Consider the following 21,516-nt stretch of genomic DNA (forward strand, 5'->3'; position numbering starts at 1 on the left):
ACAGTATCCACACCGTAGCCCGCTCAGTTGGTGTTTGGCCTTCGTCGTTGTCATTAGTGATCGCGCTATGTGCTGACAAAATTTTTGTTTCTAATTCCCTTTAAAATGACTGGCAAGCATAAAAGTGAGAGTTCTCGTGGTGCTGAGAAGAAAAAGAGACAGTCAATTACTTTTGAGATGAAAATGAAAATAATAATGCAATATGAAAATGGAAAAACGGTATCAACCATTTCACTAGACCTTGGCTTCTCTCACTCGACGATATCAACAATTTTGAAGGACAAGGAACGAATTCGTGAGGTAGTGAAAGGATCAGCACCTATAAAGGGAACAATAATAACGAAAAAAGACAAGGTCCTCTTCATGAGATGGAAAAATTACTTGTGATGTGGATGGAAGATCAGCTGCAAAAGCGTGTACCTTTAAGCCTTCTAACCATACAGGCTAAGGCAAGAAGCCTTTTCAAAAGCCTGATAGAGCAGGCAGGAGATGAGTGCGACCACAACTTCACAGCAAGTCATGGGTGGTTCCAAAGGTTTAAGAACCGTTACAGTTTGCAGAGTGTAAAGGCGAGTGGAGAAGCAGCAAGTGCTGAAGTGGGTGCTGCCGAAGCTTTTAAGGAGGAGCTAGATCATGTCATCGAGGAGGAAAATTATTTGCCTTAGCAAACATTTAATGTGGATGAAACTGGCTTATTCTGGAAGCGCATGCCAGAACGGGCATACATCAACAAAGAGGTGAAAACCATGCCGGGATTCAAGGCATTCAAGGACCGAATCACACTTCTGTTGGGGGGAATGTAGCTGGTTTCAAGGTACAGGACTAAAACCATTCATGAAATATCATTCAGAGAACCCAAGGGCTTTTAAAAATGTCAGCAAGCACACACTGCCAGTGTTTTATCGCAGTAATAAGAAAGCATGGATGACCCTAGCACTGTTTGAGGATTGGTTCCTGAGTTGTTTCATTCCACGAGCCAAGGAGTATTGTCTGCAACATGCGTTCAAGATTTTGTTAATTTTAGATAATGCTCCAGGACACCCACCACACCTGGACGACCTGCATCCTGATGTTAAGGTAGTCTACATTCCATCTAACACTACCTCTATCATCCAACCCATGGATCAAGGTGCTATTGCTGCTTTTAAAGCGTATTGTTTACATACGACCTTCGCTCGGGCTGTTGCTGCTACTGAAGGTGAGAAAACGCTCAAGGAGTTTTGGAAGGACTACAACATTTTGCAATAAACAAAGAACATAGCTGCAGCATGGGATGAGGTTACAAGTCAGTGCATGAATGGAATATGGAAGAAGGTCCTGAAAAGATATGTGAATAGTTTCAAAGGATTTAATGAAGATGAAGCAATTTCTGAGATTAGTAACAAGATAGTGCAGTTGGGTAAACAGCTGGAGTTAGAAATTGATAATGAAGATTTTGAGCAATTGGTGGAAAGTGTAGCAGAAGAGCTAGGTAACGAGGATCTTATTGAACTGGATGCACAGAAAATTGCAGAGGAAGAAGAGAGACAAAATGTAGAAGAAAAACCTGCACCCCCAAAAAAATTTTCAGTGAAACAAATGGCAGAGGCATTTGCTACTATTAATAAGGGGATGCAAATGTTCGAAAAAATGGATCAAAATGTTGAGCATTTTGCAAAAGTTGACAGACTGGTCCAAGATGCACTTGCTTGCTACAGGGAGATTTACAATGAAAACAAAAGGCAAACTGTGCAGTCTAAATTGGACATATATTTTAAGAAGTCCCCCATTACTGTCTCCTCACGCCCCACCACTGCTGCCTCTTCACTCCCGAAAGATGATCCAATACCTTCAACAAGCAAGCACGTTAGCCTGTCGGAAGTAAGCGAAATTGATGAGCCACCCAGCCCTGTCTCCTCCTCTGCTTCATCCAATTAATGTAGTCTCTATGTTTAATCAAAAAATTATTGAGGCCCCATGTGCATTCAGCTGACTACATTAAAGGTAAGTTCAGCGTAACACTATTAATTTTTCATTATTGATTACTTTTACTGTACTGTACTTCATTTTAGAATTTCTATGTATTATTTTTCGCTTTTTTGACTTACGACCTGGTAGTAGGGACGGAACCCTGTCGTAAGTCGAGGAGAGACTGTATACGACATTATCATATAAAACTTGTAGTAAAGAGTATCATAACCTCCCACAGTATGACACACTATTATAAGCAATACCAAAGGACAAAATAACAACTTTAATTAACCCTTTGACCGCGCAAAGCGACTTTAGTCGCCTGACAGAACGAAACATTTCACCACGCAAAGCGACTTTACTCCACGACCACAGGGGAAATTTCTGAATTTCCCGCGCGCGGCTAAGATCGTCCTGGGGTTAAAAATGCACCCTGTTTGTGCTGCCATCTAGTATCCGCTAGGCAAAACATATCCCAAGGACGCATTAGCTGACGCAACCACATGACTCACAGATTTCCAGATCCAGCGTAGCGTCATATATTTGTTCATTATTCACATAAATAATGTATTTTTTATTCTTTTATTATGGTGATAGGCAGTGTAAGTGTTTCAAGCATGTGAATATATATAACAGACCGATATAGATAAGCAAATAGTGGTGGTTATATGTAAAAATATGATCGCTATTTTTTCGTCAGTTTGTCGGTATAAAGATTTGCCAGAAAATTGTTTCAGCGGCATATATCTGTTCATAATCCACATAAAGAAGGTAATTTTTAATCTGTTATTATGGTGATAGGCAGTGTAAGTGTTTCAAGCATGAGAATATATATAAAAGACTGATATAGATAAGCAAATAGTGGTGGTTATATCTCATAATATGATCACTGTTTTTCTGTCTGTTTGCCTGTACAGTCGACCCTCGTTAATTCGGACCCCATTAATCCGGATTTCGGATATATCGGACAAAATCTGAACTGTCCATATCAAATTTCTGGTTCTGGGATTGTCCCAGTTGCAATTTCAAATTCTGTGTCACTACTAAGAAATAAAAAAGTCCCTGGTGCACTCTAAGATTTAGAGAAAACGGACGACTCAGGCGTCCTGAAGTGAGAGAAAACGGACTCCTATGACGGGGCACTCAAATAAAGAGACATGGCTACATGTTTTGTGGACTAGCCACTGTACAGTATCCTTTTCATCACTTTGTAATAAACCTCGTTATGCCTATGTGTTTCTGATAATTATCATAACATTATATATTTATATATTTAGCGGTTGTACAAACACAAGGCCTCACACATGCCATTCAGACTGACAGACTTGACAAGTTTTACCAACCATAAAGACAGTTGAAGCTTTAAACATCACTCACAATGGATCTTGAATATTCCAACTGTAATCAGACATACCTAAGTTGCCTCAACAATTGCAACCTCAGTTGCAATATCAAATTCTGTGTCACTACTAAGATATAACAGTCTCTGGTGCACTCTAAGATTAAGAGAAAACGGACGACTCAGGGGTGCTGAAGTGAGAGAAAACGGACTTCTATGACGGGGCACTCAAATAAACATACACATAGCTGTATAATGCAATATTAACCCCTAAATCGGTTAATTCGGACAATCGGCTAAAACGGACACCCTTCCCCCCTATTAGTCCGTTTTAACAAGGGTCGACTATATAAAGATTTGCTATAATATTGTTTCTGCATAACCCAGGCATTTTTGGCATAGTCCGGTGTCAAAATATGAATAAAGACCGTGTTATATATATTTGAGAATAGTTATTTTATAATGAAATAGCCAGTATATAGACAAAAATTGCAATGTTTGTGATAAGAAAAATTTTCGCTGTTTGTCAGTCACTTTCCATTATCATTTACCGCTATTTCAGCATAACCCAGGCATTTTTGGTATAGTCCAGTGTTAAAATATGAATAAAGACTGTGTTATATATATTTGAGTAGTTATTTTGTAACGAAATAGCCTGTATATAGACAAAAATTGCGAAATAAGACAACTTTTCACTGTTTTTATCGCTTCCCATTTTCTGTGATATGCGAAATAAATTAATATTTTGCAGTAACTTATATATTTGTTATAACATACAGAATCCAACCAAAAAACTCGCCCAAAAGGAATATAGAAGGGAGGTTATTGTAGGCATGTTGGATGGGTACTCTCTCAAGGAATCAAAACGTCAGAGGAGGAGTGTAGTACCTTTAGCCACTAGATTGACAGAAAGGCATTGCATTTCTCAATTTCAGGACAAACAATACAAGCCCAATTGTGTTGTCTGTTCTATTTTACCATCTCAGTGTGTAAAGAAAGGTTGAGGCGCATGCAAGAGAAAACAAACAACATTCTACTGTCAAAAATGTCCTGACCACCCTCCCCTATGTGTCGTGCACTGTTTCGAGAGATATCATACTAAAACCAATTATAAAATGTCCTGTCAGTACTCATAATGTTCATGTAATGTAGCTATATATATAAATATGTTCAAGGATTAAATAAAATATTTTTGCATTATCTGTTTAGTTATTTCACCAACATTGTTTCCAGGTGAGGTACCAATATTGCACATAAAAACTGGGTTATAATTTCCATGAAACATCACTTTACATTAATTATTACCATAGTTTTGGGTCATGATCTATCATTCTGGAGGCAATTTTGGCAACATCTGAGTTCCTCAAACCACTTTACCTTTTTCCGTAAAAACATGATTTTCCACTAGATAACAACATTTCTAAGGAATATAAATGCCATATATGGAAAGACCAAGTTTCTTTCATTATAGAAAAGCAATAAAAAAGCTCAAAACAGCACTTTCATTTTTTGGTGACTTAATGACACTTTCCGGGAACAACCTTGAAATCGGACGGCGCGGTCAAAGGGTTAATGGAACAGCATATTTTATTGATGTGTTGAGGGTAGAAAACCTAACAAAACAAAACAAGACAGCAAACATAAAGCTAATTCTTATGGACATGGAAATTATCAGGAGTAAACAACATCCACTTGCTGCCAATTCTGGCTATGAACTTGGAAAATATATTTGATATTTAGGAACGCATCTTTTGCAATAACCAGGGTATTCCTGTAGTATTGATAATATATCAACAGATTTTGCAATAAAATTATAAAATCAAAGATTTCCAAAACCTGAATTTCAACCTCAACTGCATCAGGTTTGGTTGTAAGCTAAGAGACTACAATTGTCTTGACAATAAATATTTAAACAGTAGATCCATTAACTGAGATGAAGAGAACAATAATAATGACCAACATGAAAGCTCTTACCTGGATGCCTAATTCTCGTGTCGGGACCAAAACCAACACTCTAATTACAATATCATCTTTTGGCTTGTAGAGTAGTCTTTCTAGTATAGGAAGCATGTATGCAGCTGTTTTGCCGGTGCCAGTTGCTGCACAGCCACAAATGTCACGACCTTGAAGTGCTACAGGGATAGTTGCCGCTTGAATGGGTGTGGGTGTATCATACCCTAAACTGTCAATAGCCTGTAATATAAAAATATTTTTGAGTCATTAAAAATATCTTAAACAATATAAAGGTTCTTAATACTCTCACAGTCCTAGTCGCCACTACCCGAAATCCCCAGTAACGGTCAGTCTGAATCAGGGATATTGGCTGGCCGGCAATTTTCTTTTCACTGAAGCTATTTTCCGACTGCACATTGACACTTACGGTATTTGAACAATGTCTATGAGTAATATCTCCGTTAGCCAGAATCCCTCAAACACGGAACTCTCCGATAGTTGGAAATGAAATTTTTTAAGAAAATCGTTCCCAAAGCCGGAATTTTCCTGGAAATTAAGATTTTGGGAACGATTTTCCAAAGGGCACATTTTCCGGAAAATTCAGAGAAAATTGTCCTCATACCCAGAAAATTCCAAGGATGGGGGAGTTTTTTCCGGGTTTGAGAGATAAAAATCACGTGCATTTTCCAGATATTATGAGAAATTTTTTTCGGTACCCAGAAAATTCCGGGATGGGGGATATTTTTCCAGGTTTGAGAGATATGTTCTGTAATGGGCAATTTCTAGAACTTCCAAGAATATTTTTCCATTACCTGGAAAGTTCCAGGGATGAGGGATTTTTTCTGGTTTTGAGAGTCATCTCGTTACCCAGAAATCTCTCATTCCTGGAAGTGTTCTGCACCAATTGTTCCGGCTAATGGGGATATCACTGTTCATGCAAAATCATATAAGGAATCAAATAATTTGAAATTCATCATTACAGCTACAATCAACTAATGTTTTGATTACAAAAAACACTACAGTGGACCCTCGTTAATTCGGACTAATGGGGGAAGGGTGTCCGTTTTAGCCGATTGTCCGAATTAACCGATTTAGGGGTTAATATTGCATTATATTTCAAAGTCATTGTTTTCGTCACAATTTTATCCCACTTTCCACTGTAATACGTACGTAATTTCAGCAAAAATATTACATTTCCGTGAATGTATTATATCAAGCACAGTATGAATAGAATATCATTGTAATATAACAGTATTTTAACCGAAAACTAGTAAAAAAAAACAATAACATCTCAAGAACATCAAAAGCTCAGGTAAAGTCTTTTGTTTTCGTCATGTATTTTATCCTATTTTACATTGAAATACATCACGTTTCAGCAAAACTACTATTTATTTCCGAGAATATATTCATTCAGGCGCAGTTTAGGTAAAATATACGTGTGATGTAATAGTTTTTTAACTGAAAACGATTCGAAAAACACGTATCCTCTAGCCCTGTTCAAGGAGAGGACTGGGAGAAGCTGTTTGGTGCTGCAGACGATGACAAGGAAAATGATTTAGATGGATTTTAATGAAAATATTCCGAAATATGGTATCGTAGTATTTATTCAAGTCAATTAGGATAGAATATTATTGTAATACAACAGTTTTTTAACTGAAAACCAATCGAAAAGCGATTACGGTAACATCTTTTGAACGAAAGAAAACGAAAGTCATTGTTTTCGTCACGATTTTATCCCACTTTCCACTGTAATACGTACGTCATTTCAGCAAAAATATTACATTTCCGGGAATGCATTATATCAAGCACAGTATGAATAGAATGCCATTGTAATATAACAGTATTTTAACGAAAAACTATTAAAAAAACGAGTAACTTCTCTTGAACATCGGAAGGTTAGGTAAAATCTTTTGTTTTCGTCATGCGTTTTATCCTATTTTACATTAAAATACATCACGTTTCAGCAAAACTACTATCTATTTCCGAGAATATATTCATTCAGACGCAGTTTAGGTAAAATATACGTGTGATGTAACAGTTTTTTAACTGAAAACGAGTCGCAAAACATGTGTACCATCTAGCTGATTGATACTCAACAGCTGGTGGTGCGTCATGCGTCGTTGTAAACAATAGGAGGTTGAAGTAGATTACCGGGTATTACATTAAGTGTGAAATATCGAAAAGGCTTTTATTACCGGTATTTTTTGTAGATCAATGAGAACTGTGATACCGTATATGATATGATAAGTTAGCCTATGCTAAGAACTTCAACATAGACTACTGAAAACACGTTGTAAGGTAATTTAGCCTATTGTAAGTTGGTGAGTTTCATTTACTGAAGGAACTTCACAACTTTTCATTACTAATTGGTACATATTTTACATTTCCATTGTTTACTGGCAGTAAATGGTAAATATTTTTCATGTCTGAAGCTAAAAGTTGCATCCCCCCCCCCCACACTAGTGGTGGAGATGTTACATTTAACCAAAAAGACGCTGGTGTTTTATCCCAGCAATGGGTGGACCAGCATTTTAGCTTAAGGTCCGAGTAGGTAATATTCCTATTAAAAAAAAAAAAAAAAAAAAAAGTTAGTTCAGATTTTGTCCGAATTATCCAAAATCCGGATTAAAGGGGTACGAATTAACGAGGGTCAACTGTATTTCCTAAAATGAATTTTACATAATAAAAGGTGTGAGAACCTCTGCTTTCCTAAGGTACAGGTTGGACCCATATAATCCGGGACCGGATAGTCCGGCAGCTTTGATGGTTCGGGACAGTGTTTGAATCTGGCTGTCGTTAGTTTCCAAAACTGCTAATCTATTTATTTCTGTGTCACAGTACAATAAACTTGTGCCATATCATTAACAGTCATAAAAAGGCCCAGTAAGCCTGGGCTAGATTTATGCTGATGTAAGTTGCATTCCTGCTAGTAATAGTACATTTTATACATTATTTTGCCTTTTTTTTTTTTAACCTCAGCTTCGAAGGTTCAGAAATTTCGCTAATCTGGAACTGGGTTGGTCCCAAGCTTTCTGGATTAGCGAGGTCCAACCTGAACCAACAGGGCAGATCAAGGCATAGGTGGACTAGGCAGCCCATAAGGGGTCTCCCGATGCCCCCTTTAGGAATTTGGTTCAAAATCTTTGAAGCTGGCTGAGTGAATTTTTCAAGTAATCTACCGAGTTAGGAACCCTTTTAATGAAAAGCTGAATCTTAAAAAGCATTACAATACATTAATTATAACTGCTTTTTTTTTTTTTTTCTACATACAATAACATAATTAATTCTTGTTTTGCTCTTATAGTTTATTTCCTGACATATTCCCTATACTACGCACTATCACACTTCAGTCCATCACATATTACGACACCACCGTCACCACGTCGGACACTGGGACACCTCCAACTCCCTGGGCCCATCCATCGAAAATAATAGTCTGACAAACAGACACACAAGCTTAAGGCTGAATTACCTCCCATGCTGAAAAGCAGACAGCATCATCCTCATCCCCTGACAAGGACTACTTTACAGTCCACCGGCTCCACCCCATGTAAAGGACCCCCATGGACAGCTATGCCTACCCTAGGTAAGTAAAGGAGAGGCTTAAATTATAAATGCAAAGAAAAACTGAAAAGGTAATTGAAGAGAAATTTTACAAAAAAATAATCAGGACAGAAGTAGGGATTTTAGGATAACTAAGGATTTAGAGAAGAAATTATAATAGGAAGAAAAATTATTATTCATTGTGGATAGAACTCAGTTGGTAACTTGGTCAGTGCACATAATTGAGTAATTAATGTAATTAATAACCACATTTAAACTTTTATCATTCACCCACGCCCACCAAACTCTAGCCTAGCAACTTAAACCTTTATCATTCACCCACACCCACCAAACTCTAGCCTAGCAACTTAAACCTTTATCATTCATCCACGCCCACACCCACCAAACTCTAGCCTAGCAACATAAACCTTTATCATTCACCCACACCCACCAAACTCTAGCCTAGCAACATAAACCTTTATCATTCACCCACACCCACCAAACTCTAGCCTAGCAACTTAAACCTTTATCATTCACCCACACCCACCAAACTCTAGCCTAGCAGCTTAAACCTTTATCATTCACCCATGCCCACACCACCAAACTGTAGCCTAGCAGCTTAAACCTTTATCATTCACCCATGCCCACACCCACCAAACTCTAGCCTAGCAACTTAAACCTTTATCATTCACCCACACCCACCAAATTCTAGTCTAGCAACTTAAAGCTTTATCATTCACCCACCAAACTCTAGCCTAGCAACTTAAACCTATATCATTCACCCACAGCCACCAAACTCTAGCCTAGTAACTTAAACCTATATCATTAACCCACACCCACCAAGCTCTAGCCTAGCAACTTAAACCTTCATCATTCACCCACACCCACCAAACTCTGGCCTAACCAAATTAAGCCTTTATCATTCACCCGCCCTGTAAAACTCTAGCCCTAGCAAATTAAGCCTTTGTATCATTCACCCAGGCCCCACACCCACCAAACTCTAGCCTAGCAAATTAAACCTTTATCATTCACCCGCCCACACCAACCAAACTCTAGACTAGAAACTTAAACCTTTATCATTCACTGCAGCATACCCACCAAACTCTAGCCAAGCAACAAGCCTTTATCATTCTTACCCACCAAACTCTAGACTAGAAGCAAACCTTTATCATTCACCGCCCACACCACCAAACTCTAGCCAAGCAACAAACCTTTATCATTCACTCACACCCACCAAACTCTATTGACAACCAAACCTTTATCCATTAACCGCCCACACCCACCAAGCTCTAGCCAAGCAACTTAAACCTTTATCATTTTACTCACACCACCAAACTCTAGCATAACAACTTAAACCTTTATCATTCTTACGCCCTTTTTTACCAAACTCTAGCCCTAGCAAATTAAACCTTTATCATTCACCCCACCCACCAAACTCTAGCCTAGCAACCAAACCTTTATCATTCACCCACACCCACCAAATTCTAGCCCTAGCAACTTAAACCTTTGTCATTCACCGCCCACACCCACCAAACTGTAGCCTGCTTAACTTAAGCCTTTATCATTCACCCCATGCCCACACACCCACAAACTCTAGCCCCTGTAACCCAAGCCTTTATCATTCACCCACACCCACCAAACTCTAGCCTAAGAACTTAATCCTTTATCATTCCACCCATGCCCCACCACCAAACTCTAATACCATAACAAACCTTTATCATTCACCCACCCACCAAATTCTAGTCCCTAGCAACTTAAAAGCTTTATCATTCACCCACCAAACTCTAGCCTAACCCAACAAGCCTATATCATTCACCCACAGCCACCAAACTCTAGCCTAATGTAACCCAAGCCTATATCATTAACCCCACACCTGGCTCTAGCCTAGCAACAAGCAGCCATCATTCACCCACACCCACAAACTCTGGCCAACAACTTAAGCTTTATCATTCATCACGCCCACACCCACAAACTCTAGCCTAGCAACAAACCTATATCATTCACCCACACCCACCAAACTCTAGCCCTAGCAACTTAAACATATATCATTAACCCACAGCCACCAAACTCTAATGACAACAAACCTATATCATTAACACACACCCGCAAGCTCTAGCCAACAACAACCTTTATCATTCACCCATACACACCACCAAACTCTAGCCTATCAAATTAAACCTTTAATCATTCACCCACACCCACCAAACTCCTAGCCTAGCAACTAAAACCTTTATCATTCACCCACACCACCAAACTCTCCTAGCCTAGCAACAAGCCTTTATCATTCACCCCACACACCACCAAATTCTAGCCCTAGCAACAAACCTTTGCCCATTCACTCAGACCCACCAAACTCTAGCATAGCAACTTAAACATCATTCACCCCACGCCCACGCCCCACACCCACAAACTCTAGCCCTGTAAATTAAACCTTTATCATTCACCCACACCCACCAAACTCCCCTAGCCCTAAGAACTTAATCCTTTATCATTCACCCATGCCCCACCCACAAACTCTAGCCTAGCAAATTAAACCTTTATCATTCACCCCACACCCACCAAACTCTAGCCCTAAACTAAAACCTTTATCATTCACCCACCCACCAAACTCTAGCCTAGCAACAAACCTTTATCATTCACCCACACACCCACCAAATTCTAGCCTAGCAACTAAGCCTTATCCATTCACTCACCCACCAAGCTCCTGGCATAGCAGCAAGCCTTTATCATTCCTTGCATACACCCACCAATCTCTAGCCTGTAAATTAAACCTTTATCATTCACCCCACCCACCAAACTCTAGCCCTAGCAGCAAGCCTTATCTCACATTCACCCCACACCCACCAAACTCTAGCCTAGCAACTTAAACCTTTATCATTCACCCACACCCACCAAATTCTAGTCTAGCAACTTAAAGCTTTATCATTCACCCACCAAACTCTAGCCTAGCAACTTAAACCTATATCATTCACCCACAGCCACCAAACTCTAGCCTAGTAACTTAAACCTATATCATTAACCCACACCCACCAAGCTCTAGCCTAGCAACTTAAACCTTCATCATTCACCCACACCCACCAAACTCTAGCCCAGCAACTTAAAGCTTTATCATTCATCACGCCACACCCACCAAACTCTAGCCTAGCAACTTAAAGCCTATATCATTCACCCACACCCACCAAACTCTAGCCTAGCAACTTAAACATATATCATTAACCCACAGCCACCAAACTCTAGCCTAGTAACTTAAACCTATATCATTAACCCACACCCACCAAGCTCTAGCCTAGCAACTTAAACCTTATCATTCACCCACACCCACCAACTCTAGCCTAGCAACTTAAACCTATATCATTCACCCACACCCACCAAACTCTAGCCCAGCAACAAACCTTTATCATTCACCCACACCCACCAAACTCTAGCCTAGCAACTTAAACCTTTATCATTAACCCACAGCCACCAAACTCTAGCCCAGCAACCCAAACCTTATCATTCACCCACACCCACCAAACTCTAGTTCAGCAACTTAAACCTTTATCATTCACCCACACCCACCAAACTCTAGCCTAGCAACTTAAACCTTTATCATTCACCCACACCCACCAAACTCTAGCCCAGCAAACTAAAACCTTATCATTCACCCACACCCACCAAACCTAGCCCAGCAACTTAAACCTATATCATTCACCACAGCCACCAAACTCTAGCCAAGCAACTTAAACCTATATCATTAACCCACACCCACCAAACTCTAGCCCAGTAACTTAAACCTATATCATTCACCCACCCCACCAAACTCTAGCCAGCAACTTAAAGCTTTATCATTCATCCACACCCACCAAACTCTAGCTGCTAAACAAAACCTATATCATTCACCCACACCCACCAAACTCTAGCCCAATAACTTAAACCTATATCATTCACCCACTCCCACCAAACTCTAGCCAAGCAACTTAAACCTTTATCATTCACCCACACCCACCAAACTCTAGCTCAGTAACTTAAACCTATATCATTCACCCACAGCCACCAAACTCTAGCCTAGCAACTTAAACCTATATCATTAACCCACACCCACACCCACCAAACTCTAGCCCAGTAACTTAAACCTATATCATTAACCCACACCCACACCCACCAAACTCTAGCCTAGCAACTTAAACCTATATCATTAACCCACAGCCACCAAACTCTAGCCCAGCAACTTAAACCTTTATCATTAACCCACACAATGCTCCCCAAGAGTGTATCGCTACTGTGCAGTGTTCGCCCTCCTCCACCTCCTCCTCCCTCTTTTACTTCTATCTCCTAACTCACAGTGTCGTGCCTGTCCAGAAAGAAAGGGAAGATTGGAAAGAACATGGAAGGGAAGGGAAAGCAGAGGACATAGAATGATTATTATTATTTTTTTTATTAGCCACCACACTCACCTGTGTCAAGAGATTCTTTACTTATGGTGTGTGTGTGTAATGATAATAATAATAATGATAATAATAATAATAATTAACGGTTTATTGGAAGAGCATGGCAGCCAGAAGGCTGAAAATATACAATTACATAATTGGGGAATGGGGTCTCTTGATTTACAAATGATATACAAGTAACAAGGTCAAACTACAGGGCATTTCAACATAGTGACACTGCAAAAAGTAAGATTGACTGGGAAAGAATACACTGGTTGATTACAAGTTATTGAAATTTTTTACAATGTTTGGGACTGGGGTGTTCTTATAGCGATCAGTTCGTGCTCGTATGGGCTGGATGCGGTTTTTGTGTCGAACAGCAATTCTCGGACGAGGGATGTCGGGTGGTAGTAGGAGCCAGTGTCGAGGATGGTGCAGAAGCTTCTCTCCAAATTTGCAGATGAGGTCATGGTGATGGTCGGAAATAGCCGAGAGGGTCAGTGTGATGAGCGCTTCTTGATATGTGGAGTAGGAAGGGGAGAGAATAATCTTGCATGCCCTCTTTTGCACTTTTTCTAAGCTTTTACATTGGGTGGCATTTAGGGAGGAAGACCTGGTAGGGGTGGCATAGGTGAGCCTGGGAGGTATGAATGTTGAGTAAACATTGAGGAGCTTTTTCACACGTGAATGAAATTCCAGTTCTTCAGTATGGCATCAATAAGCAATTGTTTTTGTTACAAGAAAAGTTTAAATGAGGGTGAAATTGTGAATGTGAAGGATAGCATTCACAACTTGAGACATGTACAGTAAGTCAAATCCAAAAAGACAGTAATGTAATAGCCCCTGTCTTATAGGCAGAAGTATTTTTATAAATGGGTTAATTACATTACACTTATATACTCTTATCACCCTCTGTAACTTTCCACTAGCTATGAGGTAGCATGTTTAGAGCACGTGTTAAGGTGTGCCCACGGGAAGTCACATCACTTAGTGCTGAGCTAAAGCATTAAGTAGCTGCCTCTCTGGCCACCTAATGCGGGCAGTAATTTGATATCCTTGACTAGAGGAAGACGTTATTGAGAGCCATTGTGGACGGTTCCGTCTTCCCTCGAGGGAGGACGTCGGATATAATACCGGTCTCCCTCTATGGGTATTACAGGCACTCTTACTCAACCCCTCACACCAACAGGGCGTATTTTAGAAGAGCTATTTAACATAGCCTCCATCCTCATTTAACACTCATAGCTACAGTGATTAAGTTATGGTGATATACACTTGGAACTGTATATAATATATTTTCTTAATAAATACAGAAAAGACAGTTGGGTTTCGCTAATAAAAACCCTAAATACTTTTACATGTTCCAGCCCCATTAGCCCCTCAAGAATCAACGGTTAAAGGGCCAGTTCAGTAAATTTGAAATGTTAAAGAAAGTGGACACAACTGAAATGCATAAAAATTGCAGACGTAAGTACATTAAGGAGAAAAATATAGCCAGAGATTAAAAAAACAAAAACAAAAGCCTTAAAACAAAGAGAGTGTATTTTGCAGTCAGAAGAAGAATTTTATTTAAAAAAAAAATGTTTGTTCAGTGGTGAAAAATGTGATATTGCTACAGAAAGGAAAAAACCTGTGGATAAACGCAAAGTTATGTGGGAAGTTCGTACTCTGACTATGAAAAACAAACTACTGGAGGATGCTGAGCAAAGGAAAGACGAATGGGGTGAGAAAGTATCAAGACGAGTTAACAGCGTCATGTGCTTAGTAGCAGAAGAAGCGAGTTATCATGGCAAATGTTACTCAAAATTTGCATGCAACCGACCATCAACTCTAAAACGAGGACAGCTACAAGATGAACACATTGTTTCTGCATTCGAAAAATTGTGCAGATGTTTATGCTATGTATGTCCAGTTCTTTCGAAAACACTACAGTGAAAATGTCACAGTAATTTTTTATGGTTATTCCACAAATGAAGTCAGTAGAAAGAGCATCGTGCATCAACAACAACTTTTGAAACTAATTTCACCTGAAATAATATTTGATGAGAATACCCCTCTAAGTGTGCCTCAGGAGAAGTTTTTGAGTAATCTAAAAAATAAGGAATGTCTAATCATGCAACTGGAGCAGAAATTTCAGAATGAAGGTATTGAGACACAGGTTGCCGCAGATGATGCCGATGTACTAATTGTTCAGAGTGCAATCAAGGAAACAAATCAACATGAGTCTGTTGTTGTAATTGGACAGGATGTGGATCTTTTGACACTGCTTGTTGCACTGACTCCATTAGATAAAATATTTTATTTTTTAAAAGAAGCACAAGGAAACCTCCAAAGAAAGGTTTATTGTTCTCAAGACATACAGTGCTCCAGCATTTAAAAAAAACATCAGAGACTCAATTTTGTTTGCTCATGCTTTTAGCGGCTGTGATACGTCTTTGTTTTAGGGACATGGAAAAATGAAAAGTGTCAGTCTTCTCAACAAGGATGATCATTTGCAAGATACTGTATTGTGTCGGTATTCAACAATCCTCAGTCAACTCATGACGAAGTAGCAGATGCTGGAGAACGATTCATTCTTGCTCAATATAAAGCTCCATGCAGCGAAACAAATTTCAATCATTATAGATTTGTATCATTTAACAGATCTGTCTGTCACTCAAATAATGCTGTATTCTTATTATGTTTTCCACCCACTTCTGCAGCAGCTCGGCAACACAGTTATCGTGTTTATCACCAAGTTCAAACGTGGCGAGGAGAAACACTACAGCCGAAGTTGTGGGGATGGAAAAAAAATAAAGATTCTCTGTCACCTATCTATACAACCGAGGCACCAGCGCCAGTAAAGGTCTTGAAAGTTATTTCATGTAGTTGCAACTTAGGGTGTGGGAAGCGGTGTGGTTGTGCAAAAGCTGGTTTATGCTGTTCTGCAATGTGCACTAACTGCAGTGGTCAAGCCTGCCTAAATTCCACATCCATAGAGAATCCCACACATTACCTCATTTTATCAGAGGATGAGGAAATTACTGCCCTTTAATGAAAACATCTTAAGCAAGAAATGAGTGGAATAGGCCTGTTGGGGATACCACTCGAAAAAAAAAAACCGCACCAAAGACTCTGCCTCATGGGTGATGTGGAAATGAGTCTTCGTTATATAAGGAAGAATCAGAAAACATTTAAAACATCATAAAACATGTATCTCATCCAAATAGAGTACTTCCTACCCAACAATTTCATTTATGTAAATTTTTAATGAGAAATTAGTCGTTTGAGAGTTATTGATGGGAAACTGAGCACGAGACGGAAATATCTTGATCTATGCTCAAACTTGCCTTCCACTTCCGGTCTTGTTTACGCAAAAACTAGAACTCCTCGGGCAAAAATGTAGTAAATAGACCCCGCTCAGGGGGGTTTGGGCCCCCCAAAAGGAGGGTGCCTGCAGTCAGACAGAGGGGAACTTTTTTTTTATATGAATAGGCTTCAGGAATGTGTGTGCAAAATTTTATCTCTTTATAAATTTTTTCAGGTAAAAATCCTAATTTGACTGGACTAACAATCTTTAGCTGAGAGAAATTTTGCCTTGAAGGGGTTCCACTGACACACTATATCATCCAGACAATGGGAACTTCCTGAAAGAAGTTGAGTTTATAGCTAAATTTGAACCTATTTTGAAACAACACATTAAACAAATTGAGAGTGGAGTAGGAAGACATGTCACCTATCTTGGTAAAATAATTCAAAATGAGCTCTTTGAGTCGTCAGTGACAAAATCATGGAGAAAATGTTAACACAGGTAAAAAAGTCTCGGTACTATTCAATTATACTGGATTGCACACTTTGATATTAGCCATCATGAACAAATGTCAGTCATACTGAGGACTGTAACGCTACAAGACACCCTGGAGGTCAAAGAGCATTTTATTGGCTTTTTAGAAGCAACAAAGACAACAGGTCAAGGATTGGCAGACCTTATTCAGGAGAAACTCATGAACTTGAACATAACATTTGCTGATTGTACGGTCAGTCCTATGATAATGGATTCAGAATGAAAGGGAAAAACAAGGGAGAGCAAGCACGGCTTTTGGCTATGAATCCCCGTGCCTTGTGGTGCACATACCCTGAACTTGGTGGTGGCTGATGCAGCTAAAAGCTCCCAAGATGCATTAGGGTAATTTGGAATTCTTCAGAAGCTGTTTACTATGTTTTCAGCTACAACACAGCGATGGGCAATACCGAAGAACAAGGTAGACATCTCCCAGAAATCATGGTCAGATACAAGGTGGGACAGCCATATCAAAGTTATAGAGGCTGTGCATTATCAAACTAAACAAGTAAGGGAGGCCCTGCTGAATATGAGGAACTAAGTCACAGACCCCGTGACAAGGATAGAGGCCCAGTCACTGGTGGAGGAAGTTAGACCTTACCGTTTTTTTATATGCACCATAGTATGGTATGACATGCTTCAACAAATACAAGTTAGCAAACTCTTGCAGTTTACCACCATGCAGCTTGATGTAGCTATGACCTTACTCAAGAACACTAAAGCTTCCCTGGTGAGCTACCATGAGAATGGATTTGTCTCAGCACAAGCATCAGCTAAGGACATGTGCGAGGAAATGAATGTGGAGGATGTGTTAAAGGAAAAGAGACTTCGAATGATGAAGAGACACTTTGGATATGAAGCTCCAGATGAGCCAATTTCTGATGCTTTGAGAAGATTATAAGCGTCTTTTTTTCAATATGGTGGTAGACTCTGCCATCACATCACTCAGTGAAAGGTTCTATAGCTTGGGAGAAGTTAAGAGACAAATTTGGAGTTCTCTTTCACTTCAAAGAACTGTCCATTGTTTCACTCAACACAATGTCAGGAGCTGAGTGACACCCTGAGCTATGGTGGAAAGTCAAATATTCATGGAAAAGAACTGGCCTTTAAGAAGAGAAATCTACCAGACTTACCCTCTGATAATATGACAGCATTGGAACTTCTTAAATATACTGTATACATAAAAAGCAGATTATAGAACTTTATCCAAACATGTGGACAGCCCTGAGGGTAGCAGTCACTCTGCCTGTAACTGTAGCTTCAGCAGAAAGGAGCTTCTCAAACCTTAAGCTTATCAAATCATACCTAAGGCCTAAAATGGCTCAGGATAGACTTACTGGGCTTGCTGTCATTAGCATAAAGAATGCTGTTGGGAAACAGGTATCATATGATGACATTATAGACAATTTTGCTTCAAAGAAAGCCAGGAAGCAAAAATTCTAGATCCTAGATTTTAAAAATATTACTAATATGTAAATTAGTGAAGTAATAATGAATTGCAGCAACAACAGATTGTTAGTACAGATTTGCTTTCCTTTTAAGGAGGGGAGGCCGGGAGAGGTGGGTAAGAGACCTTTTTCCGTGAGATAAGAGGGGGGAGGGGTCACAAATCATGTCTCGCCTATGGACTCTTAAATCCTAGAGCTGGCTCTGTGTACCAAAAAAAAATATCAAAATAATGTGTAATGGATTTTAGAAAATAAAAGGTGGCTGAAAAACAGATTTTATCCATATGCTTTCCTCACTACAGTCGGCCCTTAACATACGTGGGGGTTAGGTAACAGAGGTACCCGTGAATGTTAAAAATCTGTGTACTTTTGCTGCCCCCCCCTAAAAAAACCCTGGCCCTTCATGTCCTTATTTACCGTATATACCTATGTGTAGTTCAAGTTTTTAAGACCAAATTATTTGGCAAAAAATTGGGGGTCGACCTCTAAACGGGTAATAGTTTCGTTAGGTTTAAAAATATTTACCAGTAACTACCAGTAAACAATGGAAACGACGCACCAACGCACCACCAGCTGTGAGTGTCGGTACCGTTGCCAGGGCAGATCTCTTGCGTCATCATAGCAAGCCCAAAGTAGCCAAATGCATGGTATGGTATGGTATGCACAGGACGATGTAAAACAAACTACAGTATTCAATTTTTAAAGTTTATTTATAGATACTGTCATAAATTTTTGTTCATTACATTTGAAACATCAATCTTTGTTAATTAAATTTGAAACAAAAGAAAACTACGATACCTTAACTGTGACTGAATGAATATATTCTCAGAAGTAAATATGGAAATGTAATATTTTGGATGAAATGACGTGCGTATTACAGTGGAAAGTGGGATAAAATCATAACGAAAACAATGACTTTCGCTTTCTTTCGTTGTTCAAAAGATTTTACCATAATCGCTTTTCGAATGGTTTTCAGTTTAAAAACTGTTGTACCGTACTGTATTACAATATATTCTATCCTATCATTAGCCTCATAATCCCACAACTAAAAACCATTCGAAAAGCGATTACGGTAACATCTTTTGAACGAAAGAAAGCGAAAGTCATTGCTTTTGTCACAATTTTATCCCACTTTCCACTGTAATACGTACGTCATTTCAGCAAAAATTTTACATTTCCATATTCTCAGAAATAAATAGTAGTTTTGTTGAAACGTAATGTACAGTATTTAACATTAAAATGCAAAAAGAGCTATAAAAACAATTAATACTGTACACCCGTAATGTACTGGCTGGCATCTCCACTCGTCAGTGCTCCCACCAGTCACCACTCCTCCCCAATCTATCCCTCCGCCTCCTCCACATCGTCACTACTGTTGTATTACAATAATATTCTATCCTAATTCACTTGAATAAATACTACGATACCATATTTCTGAATATTTTCATTAAAATCCATCAAAACCATTTTCCTTGTCATCGTCTTCAACACCAAACAGCTCCTCCCAGTCTTCTCCTTGAACAGGGCTAGAGGGTACGTGTTTTTTGAACCGTTTTCAGTTAAAAACATGTTACATCACATGTATATTTCACCTAAACTGTGCCTGAATGAATATATTCTCAGAAATAAATAGTAGTTTTGCTGAAACGTGATGTATTTCAATGTAAAATAGGATAAAATACATGACGAAAACAAAAGACTTTACCTAACCTTCCGATGTTCAAGAGATGTTACTCGTTTTTTTTAATAGTTTTCGGTTAAAATACTGTTATATTACAATGATATTCTATTCGTACTGTGCTTGATATACTACATTCACGGAAATGTAATATTTTTGCTGAAATGACGTACGTATTACACTGGAAAGTGCGATAAAATCGTGACGAAAACAATGACTTTCGCTTTCTTATGTTCAAAAGATGTTACCGTAATCACTTTTCGAATGATTTTCAGTTAAAAACTGTTGTATTACAATAATATTCCCTCCTAGTTGACTTGAATAAATACTTGAATGGAAATATACTATATTTTTGTTGAAACAACCTGCGTTTCAGTGTAAAGTGTTGTAATAATAAATGGTAAACAATCTGCCTTCAGCACTCGGTGTTTCAGGCACGGCGAGCCTCAGTTTAGAGGACGTAGAGTGTTTTTACTGAAAGTTTTGTTGCTCCATTACCCTCAAAAACTTGGGTCGAACTATAAACGAGGAATATCATAAATTAACGATTTCTTGGTCAAAAAATCAGGGTTGACCTATAAACGAGGGAGGATTATAGACGAGCATATACGGTATACATAATATACAGTTAACAATAGTCACTCATGCACATATGATGCAGAGGATAGAGTGTGGTGTCCAGCGGATGGAGTTTTGTGGGATTTAAACATCCACGGATGATAGCACACCTCTTGGCTCAAGGTCATAGACCAGACTAATTTTTGAAAAACTAATCCCCTGGGCAGAGACATAGAGGGAACATCATACTACAACCCGGATAATTTTTTAATACAATTATTTTTATCTTCAGAACGCAGCCGGTGAGTCCAAGACCGTGAGGATAGCAAAAATTTTTGGAAGCTCCCCTAGCATCCAAGACCATGAGAGTGTTAACCTAGTTACTTGGACGCTCCCCTACCTTCCAAGACCGTGAGAGTGTTAACCTAGTTACTTGGACGCTCCCCTACCTTCCAAGACAGTGAGTGTTAACCTAGTTACTTGGACGCTCCCCTACCTTCCAAGAAATAACCGTTGGATACCTTCGTGGAACCTAGTTACTTGACGTCGTGAGTGTTAACCTAGTTACTTCCTACCTTCAAGACCGTGAAAGTGTTAACCTAGTTACTTGGAAGCCCCCTACCTTCCAAGACCGTGAGTGATAACCTAGTTACTTGGACGCCCCTACCTTCCAAGACCGTGAGAGTGTTAACCTAGTTAGTCTACCTTCCAAGACCGTGAGTGTTAGCCTAGTTACTTGGACGCCCTACCTTCCAAGACCAAGTAGTGAACAAGACCGTGAGTGTTAACTAGTTACTTGGACCCTAGTTACCTTACCAAGA

The 21,516-nt window shown here is 39.2% G+C and overlaps 1 protein-coding gene across 2 annotated transcripts in view; it reads right to left on the minus strand.

Moving 5' to 3' along the window:
- Positions 1 to 4,661: 4,661 nt before the first annotated feature.
- Positions 4,662 to 21,516, minus strand: part of LOC121859236 (probable ATP-dependent RNA helicase DDX27) — a 93,063-nt gene continuing 76,208 nt past the window's right edge. For both annotated transcript variants that reach the window (XM_042355972.1, XM_042355971.1), the window contains exon 7: positions 4,662 to 5,482. In XM_042355972.1, the coding sequence (XP_042211906.1) occupies positions 5,198 to 5,482 (285 nt within the window). In that variant the 3' untranslated portion in view covers positions 4,662 to 5,197. The remainder of the gene's footprint in view (positions 5,483 to 21,516) is intronic.

The sequence above is a fragment of the Homarus americanus genome, unplaced genomic scaffold (assembly GCF_018991925.1).
Source record: "Homarus americanus isolate GMGI-L3 unplaced genomic scaffold, GMGI_Hamer_2.0 scaffold36188, whole genome shotgun sequence".
Taxonomy (NCBI): Eukaryota; Metazoa; Arthropoda; class Malacostraca; order Decapoda; family Nephropidae; genus Homarus; species Homarus americanus.